Here is a 12,259-nt window from a genome sequence, read left to right as displayed (position 1 = left end):
GTTTTCAAGGGACACCACTTAAGTTCGAATTTGGAAATCATTATGACTTTTTGGAAGAAGAACGTGTTCGAGAGGAGACAGTGTTTTGTGTACATCAATCTTTTACGAGAGAGAAGAAAAAAAGTTTTTCCCACAAATTATATTTTGTTTAAGTTTTCTATTAAACTTAAAAGTCCAGAGTATTACAATTTTTATAACCGTGACTTAAGTGTTAACGGGTTAAAAACCGTGACTTAAAGTGTCAACGGGTTTTTTTTTTTTATCAGCAATAAAAAATCAATAAATGAGAACCACTTCAGGGGTGGTCCAACCCTTTTACAAACACACATACAATTTAACTCCTAACTCGACACCCAAAACCGCCGGTCAAAAGACCAACCAAACCAAGCGATAACTAGCTTTACCGAATCAGCCGTATACAGGCCAAAGGATCCAGAACCCAACAGGGATAGGAAAAATAAACTTCGCGGGACTTTGCAGCAATCCAAGACCACACCTTTACTTGTGCTGAGGCAAAAACTTCTAACGCATCTGCCACTCCTCCATTAAAGACGACCGAGTTCCTATGCTTCCAAATTTCACTCACAATACCAACCCAAATTGCCCCCCAAACATCATTAACCGAAACAGATGCCTGACTCAACCTGAATTGAATAAAATTTTGCATTGGATCCGAATGGATTACGAACGACACTCAAAGCAAAGGCACCATACCCTCCAAGCAAAGTCACAAACGGCGAACAAGTGACTCGACGACTCATCGACCTTCCCACACAAGCAACATACAGGATTTTCAACCACCATCCCGCGCCTTACCAAATTAACCCTAGTTGCAATCCTATTTTCCAAAACTCTCCAGGCCAAGAATACAGCAGAAGGCAAGGCTTTACACCTCCACAACCTACAGTAGGTCGGAGAGGACTCCCCATCACTAACCCTCCTTACCTGGCTATAAGCTGAGTTAACAGTAAAACTTTGAGACCCCTCAGCCTTCCAGAACCAGCTATCCACCCCTCCCACATCCATCTTCACCCCTTGCAGCAACTGACTCAACTGCTCCTCCAACAACTTCTCCCAGTCAAAGAGGGATCTACGCCAACACAAATGCCAAATCCAAACACCATTAAACCAGTTCCCGAACTCGGCCACCTTAGCAGCTTTAGCCGTGCTAAGCGAATATAATCTCGGAAACATTCCCTTCAGAGCACCACAATTCAACCAGCTGTCCTCCCATAATGAAATATTTCCTCCATCACCAACTTTCCACTCAACCCCATCTTCAAAACTTCTGCCCCAGCCCACCGAGGCCCAAACCTCCTTCAAGTCTCTCCACCAAAGAGAACCCCTACAGGGTTTACCTTCTGCTCTCAAATTCCTCCATCCACCATATTTAGAGTCAAGAATCTCTTTCCACAAACCTCCCTTGGCCGACCCCCACCTCCAAATCCACTTGCCTAGCAGGGTCAGGTTAAAAGTCTTTAAGTCAATGATTCCAAGACCCCCGTAGTCCCGAGGCTCGCAAACCTTATTCCAAGAGGCCCAAGCAATCTTCCTTCTGTCAGAACCCCACCCCTAAAGGAAATTTCTTTGGATCCGAACTAACTTGTCAACCACCCCAGATGGCAGTTTGAATAGGGACATAAAGAATAACGGAACTGAGGAGAGGACTGACTTAATCAAACAGATCCTCCCAGCCATCGACAAGCACCTGCCTTTCCACCTCGAAAGCTTGCCCTGAACTCTCTCTAACACCCCGTTCCAGAAAACACTGCGCTTATGGCATCCTCCTACCGGTAACCCTAAATAGACAAAAGGAGTTACCATCACCTTACAGTTAAGAGTAGCTGCAAAACGCTGAAGCGAACATTGATCCAACCCCATCCCGCCAATTCTGCTTTTTAAAAAATTCACCTTAAGCCCAGAAGCGAGCTCAAAGCAAAGCAAGATAGCCTTAATATTAAAAACACTTTTGGTATTTGCTTCGCAAAAGAATAATGTATCGTCAGCATATTGTAACATACTAACCTTCACCTTATCTCTTCCAACCTCCAGACTATCAATCAAATTCTTCTCTTCAGCCATCCTAGACACCCCAGCCAACCCTTCTGCAACTATAAGGAAGAGGAACGGAGCAAGCGGGTCACCTTGACGAAGTCCCCTCCGAGGAGTAAATTCCCCAGTTGGACTGCCATTCACTAATACAGAGACTGAAGCAGATTCTAAACAACACTTTATCCATCGAATCCATTGAGCACAAAAACCCAATCTTTCCAACATATAATATAGGAACTCCCAGCTAACCGAGTCATATGCTTTTTCATAGTCAACTTTGAAGAACACACAACTCTTCTTTTTCCTTCTATATTCTTCCAGCACCTCATTCGCTACCAGCACACTGTCCAACAAACCCCTACCTTCAAGAAAAGCAGACTGTCTAACGTCAATCACTTTGCTAATCACCTTTTTCAAACGTAGAGACAACGCTTTTGAGATAATTTTATACAAACATCCTACCAAAGAAATAGGCCTAAACTCACCAAGCTGCAAAGGATTTTCAACTTTTGGAACAAGACAAAGGAAAGAAGCGCTTGAACCTCTAGGCCAATGGCTCTTTGTCGCAAAATCCTTCACCGCTGACATCACATCCATCCTTAAAATTTCCCAACAAAACTTTATGAAACCAAAATTAAATCCATCAGGGCCAGGGCTCTTAGAACTTTCACAACTCCAAACCGCAGTCCTAATTTCTTCTTCAGAGAACTCCCCTACCAACAACTCGTTGTCTGCTTCCGATATAGAATTGAACCTTACGTTATCTAACCTAACCTGACAGACATCGGTTAAAAATTGTGATTTTTTGTATTTTTTAATCCACATCTATAAAAGTGTGACTTTTACTATCTTTAAGAAACAATTTTATACATGTGACATATTTTGACGTTGTTTAAATTAAAAAATGTTGTAGTGAAAAGATCTTATAGATGAAACCTTTTTGTCCATACATACCAAATTAGTAGTTGATTTGAATAGAAAATAATTTGTATCAAATATAAATGTTAAATATCTCACATTAATTAAAGATAACGATATTTCATAGTATAAATATATACAAATCTCACTTTATGAGTTGGTTTAAAAAATTGAATTAAAGTTAAAATTCACTTAAAAAATATTTAAAACCTATTATAACTAAAATTTACTGGACTTATCAGATCTTTTAAATCACTGTCAACTATCTATAATATATAATCTTATATATAAAAAATTCTAACATAAAAAAAATGTGTTAGAATTTTTATATTAATTAAAAATAAAAATATTTTATAATATATAAATAGGTACAAAGGTTGAATTAAGAGTAAATGATACTTTTTATTAGAAAGAAAAGTTGTATGCATATATTACATCCTTTCTTTTCTAATGGAGTCTTTCATGTTTATCATATCTGGTATTTATATTGTTGTCCATTCAATGATGGCATTTGTTTCACATCACTTGATACTTGACAAGGTGACAGTGACCTTTGTTTAGGCCTCTTTATATATTCACTATCACTGCTTTAGTTTCTTCACACACAATTTGATCCTTATGGCATGCTTCAGAACAGTATACCTTGTCCTTCTCTTCACATCAATTCTCATCTGCCATCAAGCTCGTCCTCTGCCACCTTCCACACTCTCAACCACAAATCAAACTCATAACATTGCACTTGCAGCAAGGACTTCCAAAACCACAACACTGCTGAAGCAGATTTTGCTGAGGAAGAAATTGCTACAAGCACATTTTTATGAGCCTAATCGACTCAGTCCAGGTGGTCCAGACCCTTCTCATCACTGATCAATGACTCCATTGATGGATCACTGATTCATGCAAAGACAGCAAAAGGAAAACTTTTTTTTACTGTTTTTGCCACTTCCTGCATGACCCTATTCCCAGATATCATTAACTCCTCTCTGGGTTAGGACTTCTTTCCAACTTCAAATTTTTTAAGATATGTTGGTGAGAATTCATTATCCTATTTAGAATGTTTCATGTGTTAAAAGGGGAATCTTTATATTTATAAATTTCAATTTCTAAAGGGTGAAAGATTGTTTAACTTTCATACAGGAGTGTAATTGTTAATTTTTTTTTATTTCCTTATATAAAAAATGGACTTAAATTTCTAAAATTTATTTATCTTGTTCCAGTTCTAGAAACGAAAATATTTTACTTTATACAAGGGAATGTAAACCTCATCATATGAGTCGGTTTTATGAGATTGAATTAAGTTTAAAATTCACTTTGTAAGATGATATCAAAATCATTTAAAACCTATTTTAGCAAGTGTTTGTTGAGTTTATTGTGTCGCTATCAGACTGTCATCAAACCATTCATAATATGTTGAGCGGGTGCAAACCTCACTCGATAAGTCGATTTCATGGGATTGACTTAGGTTTAAAGTCTCAAAGTTAGATTGGAGAAACAGAGAAAATGGGATAAATATTATTTATTATATTGCAGATTTTGAGTGATCCTAGATTATTCTCCAAATCTGTAGCTACATTTTGCATGATGTTAGATCCTATAGTTTATGTTTGTTGTTGTTAAGAATGTGACGTTGTGAAATAAATCTAATTTGCATTTTGAGAATTTATTTCTTAAGGACTGTTCTATTTTTTTCCTCCAAGTAATATATTGTGTCAAAAAACTTACACAAAATAGATAGCAGTTCAGAATTTATCTATAGAAAGCCGAATTTCTAAACGTCACTTTTGCAAAATTTGGTTATATTATCAGCTGGAATTCGATTCATGAGAAGTAAATTCTGACTAGTTTTTCGTTTTTTGCTTTTTATAAAAGTTAAGGGAAAGAAATTAAAAATTTATTTCAAAAACTAATTACTTAGAAAAAAATTGTAGAAAAAAAATTATTTTAAAAAAAGATTTAGAAAACTAATTATTTTAAGAAATAATTATTTAAAAATAAGTTTTTTAGAAAAGAAATATTTAGACAAGTAATTATTTAGTTTTTGTTTTGGATTAAAATATGTAATATTAATAGTTATTTTTCATTAAAAAACAGAAAACGAAATAATAATAAAGTTACTTTTTATATTGTGTAATTATATTTGTATCATTTGTGGATAAATAAAAATTGAGTTTAATAAATATGATGGAAGAGTTATATTTTAAAATATCTCGTAAATGTAATATATTTAACAACCGAAATTTTGATAATTTTGTGTTTAATTGAAATTAATAATATACATATCATTTAAATGAAATTAAATAAACTAAAAAAAAAGTAAAAAGATGAATTTGGATTTGAATTAAAATCTTGTTAAAACATGACAAATACACCTGAAATAAGGATTGAATTGTGTATTAAAAAAGTTTTTTTTTTTTTTTGTAAAGTTTCGTCAAATAGATAAATATACTGAGTTTATATATTAAACAAATGCACTGTCAAGCAAATCCTTAGAAGGCTGGGTCTGATGAAGAAAGTTAGATGCAACTTCAATAATATGTCTAATAATCCATATTACATCTAATTTTTTATCAACTTGATAAAGTTTCATTAAGACATATTACCATTGCAGGTCAAGTGATTTCATTGTCATTCATGAAATCAAGCATTATAAGTTTTCTCTAAGATTTTGCATTATAGGGCACAACTTAGTTCGATTCTTCAAGGGATACATGTGCACAGTATTCAATTTTTAGTATTATCCCTACAAATTAATTTGAGGTTTAGGGTTTGGAAAACATAAAACAAGAATTGAAAATTGAAACAAAAATAAAAAATTGAAATAACCAAACAATTTGAATATCACCATTCTTTAAATATTCACATCCAAGTTTAAACATTTAACAAATCCAATTAATCAATTAAATTGATTATACGAATCAAATAAAAAATATCATCCATTCTAATTCTTATTTAATCATCAAATAAAAATTAAATCGATTTCCTAATTTCAATTTTAAAGAAACACAATTTGCAATCACAACTTTTATGATGTAACAAAAATAAAAATTAAGCAACAACAACGGTCAATTCATCAATAAAACTCTCAAAACTATCTAAGGTGCAAACACTCACTTGATTTAAATAGTCTTATTCTTTTTTGTTTTGTCATTCTCTATCTTAATCAATCATCCTATTAAAGTTTTATGTATCATAAATTTAACTACATTTGAATAGAGATTCAATCATATTTTCTTTTCTAACATGTGTCTAATTCATCTCACTATTTAATATTTAAACACAAATTTTTTTCACAATTCAAAATTAATATTCTAGTTCTTTTTTATTCGAGAAAAATGAAATTAGAAAACAAACAATTTAAAACTGAAATTTATTCAAGACATAAAACTAACAAAACAACAAATTTATTCAAACTACCAAATAAGGAAATAAATAGAAAGCAAAATATCCGAAAAACAAAAAACTAAACAGAAAAATAAAACCAAATTCAAATAATTGAAAAGAAAAGAGAATTAGAAAGATAAAACCATATTTTTGCTCAATCCTCTCTTTCTAAGAAGTCATGCAACTTTTTTGTTAAAATCTTCCTCTTATAGTCTTGTTTCATGTGTTGGGTTTGCTCCCCTTGAATAATAGGACTTGTCCTCATGCCAAAATATATAACCTACAAAATAATGAGTAGTCATCCATTTTATTTTTTGAAAAATAAAATCAAGAAAGGTAACAAAACAACATAAAACTAAAATGTGAATTGGGTTGCCTCCCAGCAAGCGTTTGTTTAACGTCATCTAGCTTGACGCCTGTTTATTTCAAGATAGACAACTCCCTTTGTTGCATCCTATTGTATGCATTCTTCCTCATTACAAGAATGTCTTCAACCACACCATAAGGATCTTTGATGGATCTGTCTGCCAACTGCATCTTGGTGGGTTGAACCTCCAAATCGCCTAAATACAGCGCGACCTTGTCCACAGATAAAGCACCTATAGACACGGGAAGATTCAAACTTCCTGAGTTCTTGGATTTTTTAAGAAAGTCCTTTGAGTTATGACACTGCATCTAGCCTCCAACTCTCTATTTCTCTCTTCAATATAGCTCCTATTCTTTAGAAATCTCTCAAATGTTGAATCTTGCTTTAGATTTCCTGCAAAATAATTTCTAGGGAGCAAATTGTCAAAAAAGATTCTCTCCTTTTTTTTTTGAAGGAGCATGAGGGTATAATAAATCTTTTTCAAGAACACCTCTCTCCTTATTTTTAATTTTTTCTTCCTCAATATTTTTCTTTTTCTCTCTCTTTCTCCTCAGTCTCATTCTTTTTCAGCCATTACATTATTGCCATGCTCTTTTGGGTTGGTTGTGGTGTTGGTTGAGAATTGGCCAATCTGTTTCTATGCAATTTGTTTGGCCATTTGTCCCATTTGAATCTCTATACTCCTAATCGTGGCCATGCTATTTTCCTGCGTGATCACAATCTTTTCCAAAGCATCTTCAACTTTACTCATTCTTTCAAGAACAAATGGATTCAGGTGAATTGTAACATCTAAGAGCATCTTTGTGTCAGATATGAGACCATTGAGAAATATGCTTAGTTGAGCAATATCTTCAAATTCATGATTTGGCCATTTTCTCAATATCATCTTGAATCTTTCCCACACCTCACAGAAGACTTCATCTGCTCCTTGTCTGAACATAGAGATTTCAGACTTTGCTTTGATGTAATGAGAGATTGGAAAAAATCTTTGTAGAAATTTTTCCCCTATCTCTTCCCAGCTAGTGAGGCTCTGAATTGGAAGTGATTTGAGCCACTCGTTAGCTTTACCTACCAATGAAAAAGGAAACAAGCGCATACAAACATTTCCAACATTACCTGTTTTAAAGCCCATTGCTCCTACCAATTCATAAAATGTATCCAAATGTGAATATGAATCCTCATGTTCCATTGTTGTAAATTGATAGGCACTGATGAAAGTGAGAAAATTGAGATTTCTTTCCAAGGCCTTGACGGTAACATGTATTGCAATACTAGAAAAATGTCTTGGCCCTTGGTACATGACATAATCTCCAAGTGTCCTCCTATGGAGTGGTGCTTTTTCTTCTGCCACGTTGCTATCTTCCTAAAAGATATTAGTGAGGAAAAATAGAGTATTTTTTTATAAAAAAATAAAATAAATTCAAAATAAATTTAAAGATAAAATAAAATAAAAAAATTAAAACAAATATGCAAAATAAACAAAAATAAAACAATAAAAAAATAGTAAAAAATATAAACAAAAAATTTAAAACAAATAAACATAATGAATTCAAATCAAAATAAAAACGGAATCTGCAAATAAAATAATAATAAAAAAAATCTCCAATTAAATAAATTAAAGAAAAATAAAAATAATAAACAAATATAAACACAATCAACCAATATAAACAAAAATTAAGAACTATTAAAAAAAATAAAAACAATTAGAATATTTACAATATTTAGGAATTCATACTAAAAAATCAAATTGTTCCCTGACAACGATGCCAAAAAATTGATGATTTTTTATGACAAATGCACCGCGTTGTCAGAAGTAATAATTTGTCCATAAGGACGGATATCGATCCCACAAGGAATAGTTGAATATTCAAATAAAAGATTCACTAAATATAAAAAACATAATAATAAAAGTTGGTTTGAGGATTGTTATGATGGTAAGAATTATCAAGAAAACAATTCAAAGAGTTTTTGCTCTAATTGGAAAAATAAGGATTAGGTTTCATCTTTCTCACGATGTCGTAGGGTCAGCGTTGATGGTTGTGATATCACTAGGGAATTTCATTTCCATGTATGTAGTGGATACGATTTTTCAAAGTTGGTTGAGAATCTTTCGTCAACAAGAATGTATTGAATCATAAGTACCCAATGCACCTCACTAATGCTGAACATTTTTAACATATTGACATAGTCTCGGCCATGTACTCTCTCCCCAGTGAACCCGAGTAATGGATCTATGTATAACTTGATGAGAGAGGTGAGAATGTCAAGTTTCAAGAATGTGGACCAATAAAACACATAAGTTAAGGCTCCTTAGTCGATGAGAACTTTTTTGACTAACCAATTAGTTATTATGGTTGTAACGACGACCAAATCATCTAGTGCAAGATCGTTGATACAATATGAAAAAGTGATTGATAGGAGAGATCATGGTAGGAGGAGGCTTATCGAATTTATACTTCAAATATGCATTTTCCTTCTTTATTGAACTAGGACTTTCACTGCCAACAAATTCACCAACAATGGTGTTTATGGTCCTATAACTTCATCAAGATTTTGCTGAAACTGGTTTACAACTAGTTGTTTCTACTTGGCAAACTAAAGTCCTTGTTCCTCCAGTGATGTCCTTGCCTTCTTTTTTAGAAACCACCATGATCTCCTCAACCTCAATCTCTTTGATTCTTTTGACTTGCCTCTTAAGTTTAAAGAAGACTAGTGCACCAATATGGATAAACTTTTCTTTTATGTCAGCACCTTAAAACACTTGTCAATTGTGTGACTCATGTTTTTGTTAGATATTGTATTTTTTATAACTGCACATCAATGCACGTAACTGCACGTGACTTTTTATTTTTCCTGTTTCAATTGTTGAATAAATATTTCTAAGTAACTACTCATAAACTTTAGGAAAGCATTTAAGAGTCAGTTACTGCAAGTATTATAAATGTAATTGTTAGCAAAGATAATGAATATCTTGCTCTACTTTGTTTCGTGTAATATATTTTCCTCTTCAGTATTTTATTTCCTTTATTTTGTTGTCTACCTTTTATTCCTCAACACCAACAATTGGTATTTGAGCTATCTTCTTGAGGGATCTGTGAGGTTAATAGAGTGCATCAATAGAATGAGAGTCTAATTTTTCAATAATGGCACCACCAGTCTTTAATCAAGACAATTATCAGATGTGGGAAGTACATATGGAAACCTACCTGGAAGCATTGGATCTATGGGAAGGACTATGAAATTCAGTCCCTTCCAACAAACCTTATTGTGGCAAAAATAAAATCACAAGACGAAGAAACCAAAGACAAAAGCATGACTATTTGCAGCTATATGTCCTATGATATTTATATGAATAATGTCCTTGAAGTTAGTAAAAGCAATATGGGGTTGCCTCAAGACAAAATATACAGGTGATGAGAGGATTCGTGGAATGCAAGTGCTGAAAATAATCATGGATTTTGAATTGCAGAGAATGAAGGAGTCAGAATCAGTAAAAGAGTACTCTGACAGACTTCTAAGCATTGCCAACAAAGTTACTTAAATGATTCAAGAATTGTGGAAAAAATGCTTGAAACAGTTTTAGAGAGGTTTGAAGCCACTATAACAACCCTGAAGAACACAAAGGACCAAGATTTCTTTTGCAGAACTCTTAAATGCTTTACAAGCAAAAGAACAAAGAAGAGTCATAAGACAAGATGGAGCAGTAGAAAGAGCCTTACCAACCAAACATCAAGGTTACAACAAGTACAAAATGAAAAAAAAAACTGGAAGAACCAACCATCAAATGAAGAGAATTCGTTTAGCAATCACCAAAGGGCAAAGGATGAGGCTTAAAGAAAACCTATCCACCTTGTTAACACCGTGGAAAGAAAGGCCATCCACCATTCAAATGTTGGAGAAGACTTGATGTCAAATGTTCCAAATGCAACCAACTTGCAAAAACAAAAATCAGGTGAAAGAGGTAGATGCTCAAGTTGTTGATTAAGAAGAGAAAGATCAATTGTTCGTAGCCACTTGATTCTCAAGCAGAGAATAAAGTGAAAGTTGGCTGGTTGACAGTGGCTGCACCAACCACATGACACATGACAAGGAACTCTTCAAGGAATTGAGAACTACTAAGATTAAAAGGGTGAGGATTTGAAATGGTGAACACTTGGTAGTAAAAGGAAAAGGCACAGTAGCTATCACAAGCTATAAAGACACAAAAATCATTACAAATGTTCTTTTTGTGCCTGAGATTGATCAAAATCTTTTGTGTGTTGGTCAATTGTTGGAAAAAGGCTATAAAAATGTTTGAAAATAAACATGACTTAGTCAAAGATGTTGATGACATAGATTTGTTTAAAGTTGAAATGAAGGGAAAGAGTTTTGCTCTCAATCCAATGGAGGAGGAGCACATGGCCTTTAAATCTAAAGAAAGTGTCACTGAAATTTGGCACAAAAGACTCGAGCATTTTCATCATTGAGGGCTGCTTCAAATGCAATCAAAGAAGTTGGTAAAATGATTTTCTGATCTTGATGACCTGACCTACTGTCGAGCATGCAAATTTGGGAAGCAACACAGACAATCATTCCTTAAACAAGCTTGAAGGACTTCAAAGAAATTGCATCTCATTCACATCGATCTTTGTGGTCCTCAAAGAACACCATCATTAAATGGCAACCTTTATTTTATATCCTTCATTGATGATCTAACAAGATTGTATTGGATTTTCTTTTTGAAACAAAAATCAGAAGTTATTGGTGTATTTATGAAATTCAAGGTCAAGGTGTAAAATGAAAGTGGTTGCACAATTCAAATTTTAAGATCTGGTAATGGAAAGGAGTACACTTCAAAAACTTTCAATCATTTTTGTGAGGAGATAGGAATAAAGCATCAATTAACAATCCCACACACTCCACAACAAAATGGAGTTAGTGAAAGAAGAAATAGATTTATAATGGAAATTAAGCAAAGTCAGGATGAAGTATTCATCTATCAAAAGAAGTATGCAAAAGAAATACTTAAAAAGTTTCAGATGGAAGATCGCAAGGCAATGGGCACTCCCATGAATCAAAAGGAGAAGCTGGTTAAAGAAGATGGATCTGCTAAAGTTGTTGAAGCTAAATTCATAAGCTTGATAGGATGTTTAATTTATTTGACAACAACTAAACCTGACATTCTAAATGTAGTAAGCATTCTATCCAGATTCATGCATTGCCCAAATGAGACTCACATGAGGGCTGCAAAGAGAGTCATCAGATACATCAAGGGAACTTGAAACTTTGGAGTTAAGTTCTTGAAGCATAAGGAGTTTAAGTTAACTGGTTTATCTGACATTGATTGGGAAGGTTCAATTGATGACATGAAAAGTACATCTGGATATTGTTTTAGCCTTGGATCATGGAACTAAAAAAAGTAAGAAACAGTAGCTTAATCCACTGCTGAGGCAAAGTTTATTGCTTTATCGATTAGTGAATCAAGCTTTCTAGTTAAGGAAGATCTTGACTGATATAAATATAGAGCAAAAGCAAAGCATAGAGATTTTTGTTGATAACCAA

General features: G+C 33.5%; 2 protein-coding genes and 1 pseudogene across 2 annotated transcripts in view; 2 read left to right on the top strand and 1 right to left on the bottom strand.

Annotated features, from left to right (window-relative positions):
* The window catches only part of LOC137808616 (uncharacterized), a 29,162-nt gene extending 22,136 nt beyond the window's left edge, over window positions 1–7,026 (bottom strand). The window contains exons 1-4 of the mRNA XM_068609818.1: window positions 6,832–7,026; window positions 2,026–2,826; window positions 743–1,572; window positions 405–644 (exon numbers count right to left, since the gene is read on the bottom strand). Coding sequence (XP_068465919.1) covers window positions 405–644; window positions 743–1,572; window positions 2,026–2,826; window positions 6,832–7,026 — 2,066 coding nt within the window. The remainder of the gene's footprint in view (window positions 1–404; window positions 645–742; window positions 1,573–2,025; window positions 2,827–6,831) is intronic.
* Window positions 7,027–7,572: 546 nt separating this feature from the next.
* On the top strand, window positions 7,573–7,679 carry LOC137812110 (small nucleolar RNA R71; annotated as a pseudogene).
* A 3,979-nt stretch (window positions 7,680–11,658) lies between these two features.
* LOC137808609 (uncharacterized mitochondrial protein AtMg00810-like) lies at window positions 11,659–11,979 on the top strand. The gene has a single exon (XM_068609804.1). The coding sequence runs from the start codon at window positions 11,659–11,661 to the stop codon at window positions 11,977–11,979; it is 321 nt and encodes a 106-aa protein (XP_068465905.1).
* Window positions 11,980–12,259: the final 280 nt, after the last annotated feature.

This window comes from Phaseolus vulgaris, chromosome 11, assembly GCF_000499845.2.
Source record: "Phaseolus vulgaris cultivar G19833 chromosome 11, P. vulgaris v2.0, whole genome shotgun sequence".
Classification (NCBI taxonomy): Eukaryota; Viridiplantae; Streptophyta; class Magnoliopsida; order Fabales; family Fabaceae; genus Phaseolus; species Phaseolus vulgaris.
This window is presented reverse-complemented; position numbering and strand designations above follow the sequence as displayed.